Source organism: Papilio machaon, chromosome 10 (assembly GCF_912999745.1).
Source record: "Papilio machaon chromosome 10, ilPapMach1.1, whole genome shotgun sequence".
NCBI classification, from domain to species: domain Eukaryota; kingdom Metazoa; phylum Arthropoda; class Insecta; order Lepidoptera; family Papilionidae; genus Papilio; species Papilio machaon.
This window is the reverse complement of record NC_059995.1, coordinates 1,637,264-1,658,519: the sequence shown is the minus strand read 5'-3', so window position 1 is coordinate 1,658,519 and position 21,256 is coordinate 1,637,264. Positions and strand designations below refer to the sequence as shown.

At 37.0% G+C, this 21,256-nt stretch overlaps 1 protein-coding gene across 1 annotated transcript in view; it reads left to right on the top strand.

Annotated features, from left to right (window-relative positions):
• LOC106713338 (unconventional myosin-XV) overlaps nt 1-21,256 on the top strand; it is a 94,165-nt gene that overhangs the window by 48,361 nt on the left and 24,548 nt on the right. Inside the window, exons 18-22 of the mRNA XM_045679772.1 lie at nt 61-578; nt 663-2,848; nt 2,929-3,080; nt 3,189-3,456; nt 3,579-3,754. Coding sequence (XP_045535728.1) covers nt 61-578; nt 663-2,848; nt 2,929-3,080; nt 3,189-3,456; nt 3,579-3,754 — 3,300 coding nt within the window. The remainder of the gene's footprint in view (nt 1-60; nt 579-662; nt 2,849-2,928; nt 3,081-3,188; nt 3,457-3,578; nt 3,755-21,256) is intronic.

Here is a 21,256-nt window from a genome sequence, read left to right as displayed (position 1 = left end):
AACCGTGACAGCTACATTTAGTAATTTTAGTAAACATTCATAATTGTAACTTTTCAACAGGTGCCGCCACCGGAACCACCCAAATCCCGCTCTCCGAGTATACAACGAATGCTAGAAGATTCCATTGACGAATCTGAATACAATTGGAAGATGGAACAGGAGGAGTCCCACACCATTAACAAGCATAACAACGAATATTCAAGGAAGATATCGCACGACATTCTATCTAGAGATTCGGCCTTGAACGAGCGATATTTCGAGCAGCAATCGGACAAGGTTCGCAGCAGATCGCTGGACAACTTGCTGGGCGAGGGCAACCCCGTGCCGCCGCCGACGAAGCTGGCCGACCTGGGCCTGTCGCAGTCGCGGCTGAACGACCGCTACCACTCTGTGGAGCGGCTGGGCGGCGCACCCAGCGTGGCCAGCAGTAAGGGCGCCATGGAGATGGAGTACGGCACGGGCTCGCGGGCGGTGCCCTCGCGCTACATCAAGTCACAGTACGCCGGCAAGCGCGCCCCCGCCGGCTCACAGTCTAGTCGTGCTTATATTGAGAAGAGCTCAGAATTCGGAGGTGTTAGGTAATTAGTAAATTATATTCCTACCACCACAATATTGTTCACTCGCTATCATGATTAAATGTAACATATATTTTTTTTCATTAGGTCATCAGCAATGTCGGATACATCTGAAGCGCCAAGTTTAGCATCCCACGTGCGGCGAGTGCGTGTGCCGAGCCAGGCGTCCGACGTGGACCAGTTCCTGGACGACCTGTTCTCCCCCGTGCTGGACCCCAACATCGACGAGATGTCGGACGCGCGCTCCCTCGCCGCCAGCATCAAAGGCGGCCGCAAGTACAACGAGTTCATCGACGACATACTCACCTGCGATTACGAGGGGATAGATGGTCTTCTTAATGATAAACAAATCGATCGCTTGATAAAAGGCGGCGGAAAAGACGACAAGCGGAAGTCGAGCAGAAAGGAATCTAGTGTCGATTCCGTCGACGACTACATCACAAATCTATTTGATCCTATATTCATGAACGATAGTCTGAAGCGACTTACCGATGGTGAAGGACTCTCGGGTGCCATAAAGGGAGGCGGAGCGACGCCCAGAGGAGCGTCTGCGACCACTTCCGCTATCAACTATGGAGCAATGTCATTGCCCCCATCGATGCCCGCCATGCCGGCTACTCCCGAAGCTTTAGCGGCAGCTTTAGGCTTACACTTACCGCCACCGGGTACGGTCGACATTAACGCGTACCATCAAAATTTACAACGCGCGTTTCTGCAAAACGCCATGGCACAAAATCTTCAAATACAACAGCAGCTGCTGGCACAAAATCAAGCGCTGCAGACACTTCTCGCCGGACAAGTCGCGGAGCCCACAGACTCCGTCCCGACTTCTCCCGTGCGTTCATCGACTGTTGTCCACGCGCAGGTACATTCGCCTCCTAGAAATGCGGTTAAATCGAGGCGAGAGTCCAACGAGAGCTCCTCCACCGGGGCACCTCCCCCACCACCTCCGCCCATGCCCCCGCCGCTGCACGACATCGACCCCTCGGAAGTGAGACCTTTCTTAGATCCGTACGGCCGAGCGAAGACCGTTAGGATTGGGAAATGGAGATGGCCGCCACCGAAAGATGCGGTCAACCCGGAGACACCCCAAGATTTTACTAAATTTAAGATGCGACAAATCCAGAGACGTCATACCCCGCAAGCGCAAACTAATGGATTGGTCGAGCATGAACCCCCTCGCGGCAGGTCGCGGTCCGAGGCCTCGCCTAGTATAGAATGGGAAGAATTCGAAGTGGACGGACGAAATATCTCTCCGAGCAGAGAACCACCGTCTCAGAGAACGGCCAGACGGAGCTTTGAAATAGGAGCGCAGCGGCCCTCACCCGGCAGTGTGGGCAAATTGAAACTCAGCTCTGAAATGAGGCAAAGACTCGAGCGCGTCACCGCCAACCATTCCGTGCGGAGCACCTCCTCCGCAGCCGAGACACCTCGAACTATTAACAAACTGGAGGATACCAGGAAGCTCATGTTGGAACGACAGTTGGGCGGAGGTAGGTGGGACGCCCCTCCGCCTCCTCTGCCTCCCGCCCCGCCGGGCCCCGCACCTCCTCCCCCGAAGTCACCTCCCACTCCGCCGGACAGACCCGCGCCACCTCCCCCGGCCCCGGATGCATCATTCGCCCAGTTGCGCCGCGACCGAGACACATTCGGTGTTCACCAGAACAGGGAAGCCGACGATCGCAACGCTTTCTTAGCCAACTGGAGTTCACGTAGAAAAGACGAGACCGATTCAAACCAGGGTGATGACTTAGCATCCCGGTTTTTGACCGCCGACCGGCGGGAGCGCCGCGTCAACGAGTGGGGCGACGAGTCCGACGTCAGAGGCTACAGCGAGGAGAGGCAGCAGCACGGCAGGGACGAGTGGGACTCAGAATCCGGTCTAGACACCACGGACAGGCGTGACTTGCGGGACAATTATTCAGGTCGCGAAGCGTCTGAAATATACGAAATTCACCCAACAAGAGCGGAAAGGAGAAAAGAAGAGAACGAACTGGCGGCCACTTTCGAACGTAAACGTTCATCTTCATACTTTGACGAGTTCGATCGTTTCGATGGACGGAAGAATTCCAGGGACATGCTAGTCGGACGCATGAGGGACAGTCCACGATCGGACGTCGTGTTTCCACCGGAGAATACTGAAACGTCGAGGAGGCCGGAGAGGGCGACGTTTAAAACTCACATGGCGCAGAAAGAGAGAGAAAGAAAGATTGAAGCCGAAAGAAGGCAATCCGTTTCGACTCATGCCACCGATAGAACGGAACACATTGAACGTAAGTTATTCTATAAATTTTAAGATCATTATTGTCTACATTTATTTTTTATATAATCTAACTATGATTTATTTCTTTAGGCGACGTTCCCGCCCCAGCTGCCTTACTTCCGTCAGATCGCGCCTACTTGACTTACACGCGAGTACCGTGGAAACTGCGCGTGCGTAAAGAAGTATTCACGCCTTTAGAGACTTACAGCGAGCCAAACATTTTGGATTTACTTTACGCACAAGTAAGTAACTTTATACATAGTTAATTAAAGACATTCACAATACTCTTACAAAGATTTTTTTATTAGACACTGCTGCTGCTGATTTTAAATGAATTATTTCTATACCAGATTGTCAGCGACATATCTTCAAACATGGCGTCGCTGCGTATCAGCGCGTCGGAGCGGCGCGCGGGGCAGGCGTGGCTGCGCGCGCAGGGCGTGGCCGGGGGCGGGGGCGGGGGCGGGGCGCCGGCGCGGGCGCACACCAAGCGCGCCTGTGTCGAGATGGCGCGCGGCTGGCCCTTCTACTTCGCAAGGCTGTTCTCCGCACGTCTGCCGCCCGGAGAGAGCGCCGTGCTGGCTGTCACACACGCCGCTGTTGTAATCGGTGTTAAAGGTAAGTTGGCTGAGGCGCATGATTGGATTTTTCCCTGTTATTGAATTCATATCGAGTTTATTATCGAAACAGATTAGTGGCTTTCTTATTTGTTACCAAAATTGAGTCTTGTGTTGCGTTAGGTCCGGCCGGGTTGACGGTGCGACGCACACTGTCGCTGGGCGGGCTGCGCGCGTCTGCCCCCGCACCCGGCACTCTGCAGCTGACGCCCGCGCGAGACTCGCCGCTCACGCTGCACGCGCCGCTCGCACATCATGCACACGCCCTTATCGTAGAGTTTGCATTGCAGTATACACAGGTATGTTCACAATAAGCAATATGTTCTAGTTTTAACATGATGATCACGTTTATTAGCCTGGAAATCTTCAAATTATGTTGGTAAAGTTTTTTTGAAGAAACTAGAATGTAAAAATATCCTGACATCTTGCAATTATTCAGATGAAAGCACTATCGAGTGTGTGAAATTATTTTATAACATTTTTTGACTTTCATTATCCAGTATTCTTGTTAAACTTATTTCTAAAGTTTAGAACAAGTTCTAAGTATTTTAAGATTTATTATTTTCAATGTTGATTTTCAACAATACGTAAGTCATCATAAAATTGACAGTATGAAAGTTCACGTCCTCTTTACCTAAATGTTTGTTACGTGTTTGTGAACGTACAAACGTCAAGTATTTTTTCTTAAAAGATTAACATTTGTACATGACGAATATCGAGTTCTCTTACAAATTCTAATCTTCGGCAGTTCATTTTAAATACTGCAAACAAAAATATCGGTATTGCTTATATCTTAATGACTATTATCGCTTACTTGAAGTTAGTTTTTTTTAATTTATGTGCCAGTGACATCATGATTCAGCATTTGTCTCGATGTTATTAAAAAGTAAAATTTTGACATGTTTAAATAAACAAAAAAAATGGTTCCTGCTTCCGAAGTTATACAATTCGCTCTTCAAATTGATTTTTATTATGTAACCGATCACGATTTTATTTGAGCCCAATATTTTGCATATTTAATTTATGAGCATTGTCTTTTTTATGACATTTCGTATTTAGTCGCGAGATCATTTTTTTGTGTACCATATTACGTAAGATATAAGAGATACTTTAATTCGGTTGTATTTTGTGATTTAAGATTTATTCTTTGACGATATTACGATATGACGATATTTTTTTCACTCGGTACTTTTAAATAAAAAATTTCATTATAATTTTACTTACTCGATATCTCTTAAAATACATTTTTATTAGTTACTTTCACGGATCATCGTCTCAGGCGCTGTTTCTTGAAGTTTAGTGATTTTATTTCTCATTTAAGTAACTCAATAAATTTTATGGCACTTTCCATTAAACCAACAAAAGTACAACTTTTGCTGCGACATTTCGATAATAAACTTTCGGTAAAATTATTGTTTTAATTCTTTTTTCATTTCATGTATTCGACAAGTAGGATTTAAATAAAATATTTTGAGTTACGAACATTTTTTGCGTTATGATTTCCAATCAATTTACACAAAATAATAATTTATATACGACATTCCTAAACCTACTATTAAAAAGCACGCAAACCTATTTTGAAAAGGTAGACCTTAGACATAGTAGTAGTATAGTGATCTATTATCACTATGTACCCATATGTAAGATCAGTCAACCCTGGTAAGCAATATTGCTCCCGTTAGCGTTGAGATGTGAAGCCCGTTACACTGACCGCGCCGACACACACGGCCGCCCCGTGCCGGCCACACTTCCTCATTCAACATCTAGATTCTAGAATGTTCCATCCTTACAACTAGAAATACGAATATTTAATGAGAAAGCTCTCTATAAATGTCTTGCAATTGGCAAAATTGCCCTAAAACGAAACATAACCTTCATTACATTTTTTTAAATGAAAGATCAACATTTTATCTAGTACTTTATTTCGTATTTTTTTAAATATTAAAAACACTATCACAGATCTGTAAGTTTCCTTGATGCATCTTGTAGATAATGTATATAGCTACAAAGTAATAAAGGTAGTGCGTACATTGAAGGAAATTGCGGTTAGCGCTCACCGTATGTCGCGTGGAAAATCTAGCCAAATCGATAAAATCACACCATCTTTTTAATAACTTTAGATTTGTAAGAGAAGAATATACACTTACTATGCTTCATTATATTGCAAATTGATTTGCAAAGACAAAAATGAAAATAAAAACGCTGAAAATGGAAATTCCAATAGAATAATAGTTTTTTAATCTTACGATCTTACTAATGTTATAAAAGCGAATGTATGGATCGATGTTTGTTATTAGTTATTTCCAGAACGGCTGAAATTCGATTGAATTTCTGAATACCATATAATTTGACCTCAGCAAAATTTAAATATAAACATTAATTTCAATAAACTATTATAAAAACGTTACTTAATGTCAAAAACATTGGATGCGTAAGTCCCAAAGATGGGCTCGGTGAAGAAGCGCGCGTGCGGCGTGCAAGACGCGTCCGGCGTGTGAGGCGCGTGGTGAGCGCAGTCAGCGCTGAGCCGCAGCATGCAGCGGCCGCGGCTTTCGCACGCGATGCGCGATAATTGGCGCCACCTGCACCACATGTACGCCCTCGAGCAGGACTCCCCGCCCCCGCAGCGCGCGCCCTCCCTCGACTCCCTCATCAATTCCTCCGAGGGCGCCCTCTCTAGCGCCGATGCGTCCAACCCCGAGGACTCCGACTCTGGCGCAGATACTCACGATCCCGAACCCACCCGCGCTCGCAAAACCAAAAAATGCCCCCAAAGTTATTCGTCGTCGTCTAGTGGACATATGGAGACGATACACGAAGAAACCACCGAACCTAAAGTGTCAGTGAAAGAAATTCTAGCCAGGTTCGAGAATTTGACCGAGAAAACGGATTTCGTACAGGTAGGTTGTCTATGTTTTTGATGTGCGAACAAACAATAACTGGTACAAATTATGTAGCACATGTTAGAATGTCAATACGTGATTTAGTTTGTATTTGTTGTTAACGTTACGTGTAGTAAGTAAATATGAAGAGAGGTCGGGGTCTCTCGTGGCGTTTCTGAACAATCATTTCTTATCTCCGATCAATGCATTTACTTTCTTCTAACGCGGCGATGTCAAGCGTGAGAGTCTGCCGGCTCATTCTTAACAGATTTGTCTTATTTGCATAATAAGTGTCTTCCACGATTATATAAATCTTAAGCTCAGCAGCACTCAAAAAAATTGATAATCTTTGTAAAGGTGGTAATAATAGGTATTCGGCAATGTATAAAGTAACTGTCTAAGCATATATTAACAATTCAATAGACGAAATGTAGTTGCTACATCCAGGTTCAAACTTTGAACATCAAATTTAAACCCCTCACTACACTAACCACAGCATCATGAATGTGAACTGTATGTGTTCATTACTAAACTTCAAAATGATATCTTAGTATACTCATGTATCCACCACTTTCCAATCTCTCGATTATCGCCGTGTAGTTTATACATCCAAGTAGATAAAAATAAAAGTGTTCCAAAAGCCATTACATATTTTTTAAAAAAAACTATCATCATTATTATTTCTCTGTGTCTTTTTCCAATCTTTTGGAAACTTCACCTAACTCATTTTTCGGTCTTCTTCGTCAAGATCTTTTTTCATACGACTGTTCTTATTACTCGAAACAGGTTGTCTTCTACGATATCATACACCATTTTAGTCCTCGCTCTTAATCATTCATGACGAAGCAATTTTAAATTTCATCACAAATATACCACAGAAAAAAATCCACAACATTTTTTTTTTGTACTAGTATAGTGCTAAATACTTGTCCCTACAATTGTTTATTTTATGTAAAATACAAATCAAAATATTAACTTAAGTATGTATTAAGTATTGTAGTAATCTTACTAATATTATAAATGCGAATATTTAGATGGTTGTGTGTTTGAAGGTATCTGCAGAATGACTCAATGGATCTCGATGAAATTTGGTTTAGATATAGAGCATAGTCTGGAAGAACACATAGGCTACTCATTAATTTTTTTTTATCTGCGCGAACGATTTCGCGGGCGACAGCTAGTACATTATTAAATCAATTACATAAGTGATCACACGCGACAAGTATCCGCCGTCGGGCGCGACCTCTACCGGTCAAGGAGGACTGCACACTTACAATTACTTAGCAAGTTACGAGCTTGACGAATAACTTTAACTTAACAATTATCTAACACCATACATTCTATCTTAATGTATCGATAGGAAATATCTTTTTTGCGTACTTAGCACCACACACAAGTAGAAAACTGTATTTAAAATATTAATCAAATGTACAGAAAAATTAAAGAATTTTTTATATGATCATCCACACGTTTATTTCATTTTGTTAATTCACTTGTTATCATCTACCTTACCGATTTATGTAACACGAACTTGTGCCCCGACTTCACCCGCACTGAATTAAAAATGTTATGTAGTATGTTATTTTCTTTCATTCTGTGTTCTATATCTATGACAAATTTCATCGAGATCTGTTCAGCCGTTCTGGAGATACCTTCTAACAAATATTCATGCATACATCCATTCATGGAAACATTGACATTTATAGTATTAAGAATTAAGAAAATACCTTTATTAGTAGCCTCTGTGTTCTTTTAGACTATGTTCTAGATCTAAATTCAGTCGTTCTGGAGATACGTAATAAACATTCATCCATCATATGAAGTTCTTGTATTTTTTTAAGTCTGTACTTCATGTAATTTTTTTTTTAAATATTTTATTCTAGAAAATAATATAAGCATAAATAACTATGGCGACGTGTGCTCATGCAAGCGAATTACAGGGAAAGTTGATGATACTTAAATATGCATACTAATAACGTACAACTGGCCACCCAACAATGTATGCGGCGTAATGATCACTCGGAATTGCTGGTCATTACAACGTTATTTACAGAATTACTGGGCTTTTCGAATTATTTTGATGTGTACGACATATGTGCGCTATGTCTCATTTCATAATAACCTTTGTTTTGTTTTAATCTCACTGGTCTATAAGGCTATAGTTTTAGTTGGCGGCAGCGAAAAGTAGAAAATTGTCTCTTTGACAAGTGATATACGTTTCACTGTAAAAATATTCAAATCGTTTTAGAACCGTGTTACATTTTTTTTAGTTTATAAATGATGTAATACGTGACGATATCCGAAGTCATTTCTTAAACAGTTTTTTCGTCGACAACAAGTTTTTGTAGCTCCAATTTAAAAAAAAATATTCATCTTCAATAAAAAAAGCTACGACTTCAATAACTAGAAGTAATTTAATTTCGTCACGGCTATCGTTGCAGATATAAGTTTCAGAAAAAATACCTATAATTAATTTAGTTTTTACTTCAAAGTAGTACTTACTTGTTATCGTTGCGTTCATGAAATTTCGATTTAAATGATTGACATATCCCACCCCCCCTTAAAACGTTTAAAGGTGGTTTTGAATATCAAAAATGTTCAACCTAAATAATGTATTCTGAAATCACAATTTCAAATACTTTTAACCTTGATGCTATGATATTTGAGCAGAAAAATGTCAAAATAATTATTGTACAATTACAATCATATTCGTCCATCCATTATAGATTTAGTCAACACATATTATTCGCAATCACAAGCTCATCAAAAATTATTATTAATATGCTTTGCAACATAAATTATAATGAAAAACTCATGTAAATAACTATTGAAATCGAATCAAAACATATTATCGCCAAGGTTGTATAATTAATAAAATTAAATTGGCTAAAATAATCATTTCTAGGTTTTTCAAAAGGACAATTTGTATGACATGCGCATTGATGAGTGAATCGTATATCATGTGAAAATAATATAAATTCGTCGCTAGTCGTCCCAGGGCTGGACAATGGCTGCCGTCGCACCGGCAGCGGCAGCGAAGCGCGCTTCCGTTTCCTAAACACGCGAGCCCCTGACTATTTGCACGCTTTGACTATGAACTGACTGTGACATCAGTTACGTCGTATTATAATATCTACCTATCTGGTTACCTTCCTTGATGCTTTTTACCATAATTCCACCTGATGTGAAGTGGTGATTAAGCCGAAAGATCACTTTACTCTTGAAGGCACCCACGTTGTACTTGGACGGAAAAACTGACGCCGACAACTTGCCAATCCTAATAAAGAATATTTTGACTAAAATTATATGTGGTCAGTCCATATTTAGTGTTTTCTAGTATTTGTTAACAACATGTTAAATGGTCGCAACTAGGTCTGTAACGGTGAGGCGGAGTAGCCGCACTAGTCTACATCTCACGGAATGTGCTATGTAATCGACCGCTTCTAACCTGTATGCTACTGTGAAAAATTGTCATATACTTCTATCGATATACTATTTGTTTAATATATTTAATTCCACACACAGAGTTATCTTATGATATCTAAGACAGAACCTTAGCGTAGTTTTATAAATCTACGAAATAGAACACATATTGTTATCTTTGTATTTTCAAAGAATTTGGATGGATGGATGTATTATAGATTTATAAACACTTTATACTTTCTTGATTTGCGCACATGGGTCCAATTACCTAAAGCTTTTCTTCACTTGTTTACGCACTTCAAATAACATTGCGTATACCGTTTACGCCGTTAGCAAGCTGACACATAATCTGTAACGCACACGACGCGAATCGCTAGAGATCAATCTTGTACATTTTACTCCTAATCGAAGTAACGGGTAGGAATGCAATGGATTTTTTAATTCTTGTCAATTTTATATTAATCATTGTCTATTTCTAAAAGTACGTCTATTTTTATATTTATCTTACAGCGAGAAATAAATTAAACAAGCATAAATGCAAAACACCAACACCAATATTCAGCCAAAGATTAAGATGTTATAATGTTATTTAATAATTGATTGGCGCTAATTTAATTTAGTTTGACACCATATGTAAACAATTTCATCCGTATACATAGGATCAATAGATGATTGCAAAGCTCACATAAACATAGTAAATAGGAACAAAATCTTTGAATACTTCTTTATAAAAAAATCACTTCGCGCTTGCTCTATAGTAATTTTTAATCTTGTTTTATAATTGTTAAATCTTAAAATGTGGGTTAGTAAAGCATAGTCACTTTTCCGTAGCTAACTATCAACTCAAAACGTTTTAATTAAATTGTCTATTTTTTAATATATAACTCATAAAAAAAACTAATTGTTGTCTATCATTATAGGTTAATTTTCTATCTCATATTATCAGTTTTTATATAAGCTGTAAAATTTACATCAAAGATGCTTAAATAAGTCGATTCAATCAAGATTTTCATTATTTATTAATTATTGCATAGTAATGAAGATATTGTGTTTTATTCGGGATCATCGAAATAAATTAACAACAAATTGATGCAGCGTACTTTAACGTACGTATACATTTATTCGTAAAAAAATCTTTTGTGTAACATTTCAGTTAAAATGTGAACTCGTCACGTTTAGTGGTGCGTAAATCCTATTCCACAATGTTATTGTCACCGAGCTGTATACGGTTTTATACAAACTATGTTTTTATAAACATGAATGTATACATTTCGAATGCGGCATATTGTATTTTTGACGATATATGCAGGAGGTTTTTTTTTATCGAGGTGGAAAGACAGGGTTATGTGAGATTTCTACTTTGTAGCCATCCTTACGTGTGAATGCGGGGGTACCCGGCATCTCTAATGGAACGCACCGAGACATGTGGATAATGTCTACGTCTAACAATATTTGTAAACTTGACCTTGTACGAGACAGGACTTGTCAAGCGCGTAATCAACTCTGTCAAATAAAAATAAAAAAACAGTATATTCTAAACTTTCTTGCTTGTGTGCTCGTCCTGTGTACGCTCTTGATTCAATAGTAGTTCTTAAAGATGTTTCAATTTTACGTACCAAAATGACATGCTCATTTTTACCCCACCAACAATTTGATTAACCACATTGTTTACTTAGTACGTTTCTCTATAATCAATGCCTATAAAGATTAAAAAACAAGGTACTTAATCGTATTCAAATACGTAATGCAACATGTAAATGTAAATTTCGACGGAATTGTAAAAACTGTGGATTTCATACAATTACATCACAAGATAAAAATCTCGATTACCATGGATACATTCGAATCGTGAAAGTGTACAAACACTTAAATCTGCAGATTTCGATCAACATTTATCGTAAAATTTCCAAAGGAAAAGAAAAATATAAACTCATACTCAATTTATTAAGAGTCGAGAATATCTTTTTTTTTAAATACGGAAATCTTTATGGTGAAAGCATCACCAATAAATTAACTAACTATGGCATGAAGAAGTAAGGAGTGAGTTAAAAATTTAAAAAGTACAGAAAATCATTTTTGAATACTTTGTACATGGAATTGAATCAATTGTTTTTATTGATGCCATTGCAAATAAAACTATTTACAATGATGATGGGTGCTTTACTTTTAATTGTAAATTAGGTGTGGTCATAGCTAAAATCTAATAGTGACTGTAATGAGAGCGTGTCCGCTATGCTCTCTCACTTTCCACTGACATCCGAAACACCAGTGTACTTAATTAGCTCGTTTTTACTTTGATACCTCAATTGATGTTTTTTAGGGCACAATATAACTAATTTGTATGAAATGTTTATTATTTTCAACCATTTCGTAATATCAAGTTAGGTAAAAATATTTGAACTGCAGCACACAGTTTTCTTAATTTGTCAATAAGGGATGATTCTGGAGATATTAAATTAAATCTCTCATACTAAAACGAAGGATCAACTGACGACCATGAGTGTCGCAATTGGTCATAGTTTAAAATCCAAGTTATAAGTACGATTATTATTCCTTGTTACACAGGACTCATTTCGGACTCAAATTTAACAATTAACGGACACTTATTACATAGTAATTTATAATACAATATATTTCTTAATCGTATTACGCTATTTCGATGTTCAACCACCTACTTAGATATAATCTGTGGCGAGCATAGACTACCGCGTTCTAGCAATTATAAAGAAACTCTGTAATTGTCTCTGCCTTCCGTAAACGTAAAATAATAACGTGAGAAAATGCTTCCCATGTTACTGTATTTTTAACTTTAGATTATTTTAATATTCACATTAATATGTGTTTTGTAATCATATTTAATTTAAACTTAAATGACTATTTTTTTTAAATCTCTTCCAAGGTACTTTGTTCAGCCAGCCATATTCTAGGTTTTATATTTGTGTTATTAAAAAAAACACGCGATCAGCTTACTCTCTTATGTCTCGATGTTTGGACATAATAGGACATCATAAAGAATTAAAATTGTTAAAGTAATGAAAATCAATGTTGCTATCTTTTAAGATACAGCTTTTTTCTATCATTAACATCAAAAGATACTTATCATTGCATATTTTCCCATACATTACTACAAAATGTAACACAAATTCGAGATTAACAAATATGTCATGTAAAAAGTATTATTACACAGAATCAAACGGGAAAACGTATTGATGATAAAAGAGGCATTTATCAAGGTATTCAAGAACAAACTGTAGAGAACGAAAGGAGACTACCTTTCCATTAATAAAAGCAAACTGTATGGTCATTAATGTGCAAGGCAAACGGTGTTAGAATAGAAGGTGTTTTGAATTATCAAAGCAAACGTAATAGAGGAGTTTCGGGTAAAATGATAACTAACACAATACTAAGTGAATATTCTAATTTTGTCAATGTGTCTTTTGTTATTGTGGATGCTTACAAAATTATATAAAAATATAAACAGAAATTTATTTATTTTTTAATTTACATTCCTTTATAAACCAATAAAACACGAAATTAAATGGAATGGAAAAATAAATAAACACTTGATAATGCAAATATTCTGCCACTATGAATAACCAGATGGACCTCATCTACTGAAGTGAAATTTTTTTTGATAGACCAATACAGGATGATTATCAAGACAAGAACATGAAGTTAATTTAATAAGATAATTATTACTAATATTTATTGTTGGTGTATTTTTAGAAGTAATTTTGAACAATTATTTAGCTATTATATTATATTTAATTTTAAAATAGCCCTCCCAAGTAAGGTTGTCGACAGGCAGCCGGCCGTAAAAAATTAAGCCAAAACTTTAAAGTTTATATAACCTTGTGTGCCGACCCCACGTTAGTAGTATAAGGTCCGGGAGATGAATAAATCAATAAATTCTTAACAATAGAAAGTTCACAGTGACCATTGTCAAGGATAACCTTAATCAATAATAGTTTATTTCTATTGTTCATTCACAACTCTAATATAAAGGTTTTTTCACATGAAAAGTATGTTATTATAATTAAAACAATATTTAAACTTTTAGTTTCAAATATTGTTTGAAATAATTCAGTTTCGTTTTGTAAAAATATTTGTTTTATAGTAAAAATAAAAAAAGTGTTTTTTGGTTTTGATAACTCCGAAAAACAAATTAATGACTATTTAACTTGCATTACAATTCTCGAAAAGAAGGCCGAAAATGTCATGTTTTACGTATTAAAACTTACATACCATCAAAAAAATCAAAACGTTGTGTTGAGGTGTTCCATTAAAGCCGAACATACCTGTATTCGTTAATGCGCGACTTCCTTTCATGCTGTGCGCATAAAAACAATAAAGTCACGAAGTGCCGTGACACTGCTTCATTGTCACATTGTCCAATGTTTGTGTTGGAATAATAAAATAATTTAATTTAAATAATAAATTAGTTTAACATTGTTTTAGGCAAACTTGTTTGCATAGTCCAAAATATTAATCGAAAGCATTTAAACAAGAAATTGATTTGCGAAACGAAGCTTTAACATTAGATTTTCACTGCCGTAACACCTGTTAAACGTATTGTTATCTCTGTTTTATCAACGAAAAATAATGACAAAGAAAAGAGATGACATTGTTGTTTTATGTGAGTATTTTTGCTGCCTTTGAAACCTACTCTAAAATTCCAAATTCCCATGTACTAAACACAATATTTCTATGTGTATCTACATGTTAATCTGTGAATCTATGAAATATAACTTACAATTTCCAGTCATCTAATATCACGAGTGTAAATGTCTTGAACGAGGAAATCTCATTAGTTTCTTGAAGCTCGTCATAATACAGAGTAAAAACACGTTCTAGCAAAAGTGACGGTTCCGTGTACCGTGTCAGCGAGGAACATATTAATCTACGTTATCTGAACCATATTTGTTACGAAGATATATTTACGTATACTATGTACTATATTAAAACATAAATAGTTAGTATATTAAACGTTACATGTGTACACAATAAATTAATTAAGAATGGCTTAACTCACCTATGATGCGGTGACGGCACCGACTAGTTTCGGACCCGTCAGGGGTCCATCTTCATTCTTCGGGTCGTGAAGACAAACGACTATGATCATATGTGAGTTAAATCGTTCTTAATTAATTTATTATTATTTCTCACGAAAGTTTAAACAATTTAATGTGTACACAATTTTAAATATCGATCAAATATTAATAAAAATGTAGAGATATGATTCTATGGAATCAGACAATAATAATTCGACAGAATCGTAAATAAACGAATAATAATATTGTAAATATGTTTAAAAATTCATCAACGTAATATTCTTCGTATCTACATGGAGTGACGTCAGAGATTTATGGTCTTATAACGTGAAAGTACAACGGCTGAAGTACGAAAGTATAGAGTTAATGTACGGAACGGAAACTATTTAAATCTTAACAGGATTAAAGTGATTTTATATTAGTTATGTAACTTTGAATACAAGTTATAAGAGAATTATAAAACAAGCTGTCACCCGTGACTTCGTCTGTGTGAAATTTGTTATCACAATAAAAAAATAGGGTTATGTGCTATTTCAGACTGTAAAATATCTTTGTTCCAACTTTCATTCAGTTCAGATCCATTTAACTATTCTGGAGTAATGTAGTTACAGATTTCCTTACATCATTTAAACTTTCGTTACAATATTAGCGTAATAAAAAATACATTATTAAGGTTTCAGAGTTATTCAAGGTAATTTATCAAAATACAATAAATATCTTTGTAAGTCAATAAAATCTCAAATCACCCTTTATCTGATTGCTAAGACAAGTCTAACCTTCTGGGAGACGAGGCCACATTTCTCGGAACTAGAGCACCTGGTACAGGTTTACGATGACACATCCGCGCGGTGTAACATCTTTACTACAACATAGGTACCATGTTTTTTATTTCCTGACATGGTTTATGATAAGTATGTGGAAGAGTAACTGAAACAACGCTTGCTTAGTGCAGACTGCTTTAATGACATCACGTCGACGTAATGGTCGGGCGCAGCCGACCGTTCCTATTTGCGCATAGTTGATGCGCATACATAACATCCCTCCCCTTTTAGAATACATATACATCCCCATCAAAACAAATACATTAAGACGACAGAAACATTACTGCAATATAAAGTAACCCTAAACTTCTTCGTCGGACAGTACCGGACGTCTAACACCTCTAGTGACCGTCACGTTGGGGTGATTGGTAGGCGGCGTCGGAGGCGAGCGTGCCTCCTCGTCCTCCCCCCGCGGCGAATCTGCGCACGCGGAGTCTTGCACCGCATGTGGCACTCCAGGCTGCTCCGATGCCACCGACGATGTGGGACTACCCAGGTCTATCTCGTCATAGTCCCATGAGTTTAACTTGGCCTCACCTTTGTATAGCCACAATTGGTTTTTATGTTTTTTCATTTCATTTAATGAATTGTTGTCTTGTACAACATATAACACTTTACCGAGTCTTTTTAGAACTGTTGCTTGATGCCAGGTGGATCTATTATTTCCAGTAAACTTTTTATATAAAACCTGGTCACCCGGTGAAAAAATTTGTTTATTACTGCCGCCGTGAGCTTGAACTTGCGAAGACTGTTTTTTATTTACAAAGTGAGCAAGGGGAACGCACGAAGACGACGGTGATATAGGGTTGATCAAATCTAAACGCGTCCTAAGTTTCCGCCCGTAAACCAATTCGGCGGGAGAAAAGCCTGTGGTGGAGTGAACGGAATTCCTATAGTCATACAAAAACTTCAAAAGTCGTAACTTTGACTCCTTTGCAGTACGGCTAGCCAAAATGCTGCTTTTAATACCCTTTTTAACTATCTTCACCGAACTCTCCGCCTGACCGTTACTCGCGGGATAGTAAGCCGGCGTTGTTAAATGTGTGATCCCATTCCCCGCGCAAAAGTTCAGAAATTGTTGTGAACAAAAGGAGGTTCCATTGTCACTGACTATTGTTTTTGGAAGACCAAATCGCGCAATAAAGTCGTGTAAACGTTCGATCACCGCGTTCGAATTCGAATTCGCGTTCATATCGTACACTTCTACCCATTTAGTGTACGCGTCGACGACGACTAGGTAGGTGTGACCATTAAGCGGACCTAAAAAGTCAATATGTACCCTGAAGAAGGGTTGAGGTGGAAACTTCCATGGTGAAATTTTAGTCCGCGGTGGCGATGGCCTCAGTCGGTTGCATATCTCACACGACCCTATCAGCCGTTCGATTGCGTCATCGACGCCCGGGAACCAAAACCTGGACCTAGCTTCAGCTTTGGTTTTTACAATGCCCAAATGTGATGTATGTAATTCATCCAAAATTTTCTGACGTAATGAACTTGGAACTACGACTTTATGTCCCCTCATTAAACAACCATTTTCTAAAGATAGTTGATTCCGACATAAAAAATATGGTTTAAAATTTGGATTTGTTTCTTTCTTAGGCCAACCGTTAAGAACGTATTTTAATACGCGATGTAAAATAGTATCGCGCGATGTCTCGTTTGCTAATTCTCTGACCGTAATCGGTAACGAGCCGTCGACAACAAAACAAACATACGCAGCCCGCAGCTCTGTCGCACAGCGCCGCGGCGGCGTCTGCGCACAACGCGCGCCCCGCCTCTGCGGCCCCCTCGCCGCTCTCGCTCACCCCTACCAAGCTTGCGCGCGACAGATAATCCGCGCTGTTATCAGCGCTGCGAACGTATTCTATGTTATAATTATACGCGCTTAAAAACATTGCGTATCTTTGTAATCTATTCGCAGATACTTCAGGGATACCTTACCCATCCTCGTCGCCAATGATAAGTATGTGGAAGAGTAACTGAAACAACGCTTGCTTAGTGCAGACTGCTTTAATGACATCACGTCGACGTAATGGTCGGGCGCAGCCGACCGTTCCTATTTGCGCATAGTTGATGCGCATACATAACAGTTTATCTCTAGACACGTTGTCGATTAGAAATAAGCTAGTAAAGGCGAAATTGTAACAAACATCTAATTTTTAGATTTTCTCTTTTTTTATTGTATGTTGCGTAGGACGTTTTTTGAAATTTGAAAAATTGCAATTTGATTCAAATCAATTTATATTTAAGTTCATGACAACGCCATCTCTCTGCAACTTACGATACTATTTAGAAATGTTGCTTTTGTCTTTTTTAGTTACTATAAGTTAATATTAGAAAAAAGCGGTGCTTTATGAATGCTTGCGAAATTTTCCACCTTATCATAATTTAAGGAAATGCTTTTATTCAATAGAATATCTTTTAATGAATTATTTTTTTATGGAATATTGTAATGATCTCTTAATGGTTTTATAGTTATGTAACAGATGGCGTTAAAAATGCAATAAAATTCGAAAGAATATTTTTTTTTGTATGAAATAGAATTTTTAGAAAAGTAGATTAAACATAGATTCCTATGCAATATATATTTTTATAATTTATTTAATCACACCAATAGGCTTTTAAAACGTTTTTAAACTAAAACTATCGCTGAAAGCTCCACATTTAGTTCCCGATAATGGCCTACATAATATGCGTAACCTCTTTTCCTGTTGATTTGAAACCACGTTATGAATAACAAAAAATAATCGTTCCGCTTTATGAAATGCATTTTAATGGACAAAAACATCAATCAAATGAACGATTTCCAGCTGCAGTCGTAACAATATAGAAGGCCCGTTCAAACACATTTAAAAGGAGAAATTTTTGCGAAAAAGAAAAAGCGGGAATTGAAAACAAAATTCTAAATTTAAAATTGCTAACATCAAATTCCTTTCATTATCTACTTCCATTCTTCTCCTGCATAAAGGGTACCTACTTAAAATTTCTTTATCTTTTGCAATTGTATCTTATCTTCAGGTGTCCTTTGCACGTTCCATGTGGAACTCGTGCAAATTGATCTGGAATGGAAATCGTGGATATGTATCCACGATTGTTCGTTACAGTAAAAATAGGCCAATAATTTCATGACTACTATGATTGTAACAAGCTCGTTTGTATTGAATATTCATACAATTCATACAAGAGCGGTGAAGTGTGGACGGTAACTGCGTCCACTGCACTGTTAGTGCAAATGCAGCTCAGTAGCCACACGTCGGGACAGGCGAACAGTTTTTATATAGAGAAAGTGTTGTGTTGTCACCTCTGAAAAGGGATCCATTCATCTACTCTATGATATTTGGAATTGAGATATGGAAAACTTTTATGGTATCATTAGAACGTTAAGCAGGAAGACATTGAAACGGAAACCAAAGGTACTTTGACTTTATTAGGTGTTTTTAATTTGCTAATTAAACCTACCACTACATTCGTTTCTGTGATTTTTCCAGTTGTGCTGAAATTTTCAGGACTTTTTTTATATGTTTTATATGTTATTTGTGAATATTGCTTTGTTAATGTTACAAATGAGATATTATTAATATGCATAATCTGAATAGATTAAAAAATCTATATATATAAAAGAAAGTTGTGTTAGTTACACTATTTATAACTCAAGAACGGCTGAATCGATTTGACTGAAAATTGGTGGGCAAGTAGATTAGAACCAGGAAACGGACATAGGATAATTTTTACCCCGTTTTCTATTTTTTATTCCGCGCGGACGGAGTCGCGGGAAAAGCTAGTATAGTATATTTTTGGCGGATTAGGATTACTTTGCATAAAAGAAAATGATCGCAATTTTTTTTACATTAAAAATGTTCACATTTGATGCATCTTTAGATTATAACCATGAAATTCCACCACCGAAGCACTTATATTACAACATATTGTTATCTCTTTGTATTCAAAGAGAATGAGTGTGACGACAATATGTTTATACACTAGTATTGCGACAGTGGAAACAGGTAACAAAGCTAGGTATAGACATCGCAACTGGAGGACAAACCGGACGTAATGTTACCATAGACAACATTGTTGTTTGTATTCAAATCTTACTTACATAAATGTAAAACAATCGATATAATTAAAATTGCAATACAGAATATATATTTTTTATTTCTGATGTTCAACTTAATTAAGAATTGAATTAATAACTTTTTAACTATCCTACTAATATTATAAACTAGCTTTTACCCGCGACTCCGTCCGCGCGGAATAAAAAATAGAAAACGGGGTAAAAATTATCCTATGTCCTTTTCCTGGTTCTAAGCTACCTCCCCATCAATTTTCAGTCAAATCGATTAAGCCGTTCTTGAGTTATAAATAGTGTAACTAACACGACTTTCTTTTATATATATAGACGAGTAAAGATGCGAATGTTTGGATGGATATTTGTTTGAAGGTCTGAACGGCTCAACAGATCTTGATGAAATTTGGCATAGATGTAGAGCATAGTCTGGAAGAACACATAGGCTACTAATAAAGGTTTTTTTTATTCCGCGCGGACGGAGTCGCGGGCGACAGCAAGTATTTTGATAACGGAATTAAAAACTACTTTACATACGATTTTCTTCAATATACGTAGTAATTTAGGACTTTAACATTGTAATATCTTATGTAAACTTATTATGTAGAGAAATTTCAAAGAAATTAACAGTCTAAAGTCATTTACCTTCCGATAAGATTAAAAGATAACAATTTACTAAAGATTGTATGTGCTCCTATTTATTAAATAGCACAGCAAAAATAGCTGCATTTAATAACATGATATAAGAAGGAAAATTATTTAAATGATAAAATAAAATTCCACCTAAGTTGAATCACATAGTGTAAACAAAAACATGTACGGTCTTCACTTTTTAAAAAATTAAAAATTAAATCGTAGTATTAGTACGAAAATTAATTAAAAATTAACAAAGTAAAGCACCATAAAAAATTATATAAAGCCTTATTCAGTTTTTAGCTGTTTCCTACGATTAATATAATGTTATTATTTCCGTTCAATAAATGCCATTGAGAATACATCTTAATGTTAGTACTCCCTCGGCGGCCATGTTGCATTTCGCCTTCACGCTTTCCTAAACACATCTCCACAGCTCTGATTCTTCAATAATTTTGTAATTGTTTGTTTTATTGATGTACCGACTCATTATTGTTTGGTTTGAACAAACCTTTTTTTATTAAATTAATTTATTTATCTTGGGTTTCTAAGACCAATCATACTGTTATGTTTGTTTTATTAAAGATAAAGACAGGGAAGTCGATATGTTTTATGGAGAGATTATGGTCTCAGAAACCAACGGTAAATAAACTATGCCTACTAAATTCTAATAGCAATCATTCTAGCTGTTAAATCACATCACAAAATTTCTTACAGTAAATTATGCAGTATAAATATCACTAAACTATGTAAAGATACTATTACGAAGATTTTCCTTTATCAAGAAAATAGTTTTAAAAAAGTTTAAAAGTTATTGGAAGATGAACGTTATTTTTCTGTCACAATTTCTAACGATTTTCTTTAGCTACTTAAGCAATAGTATGCATTGTACTATATATATAAATCAAGGTATATAATTGTTTTT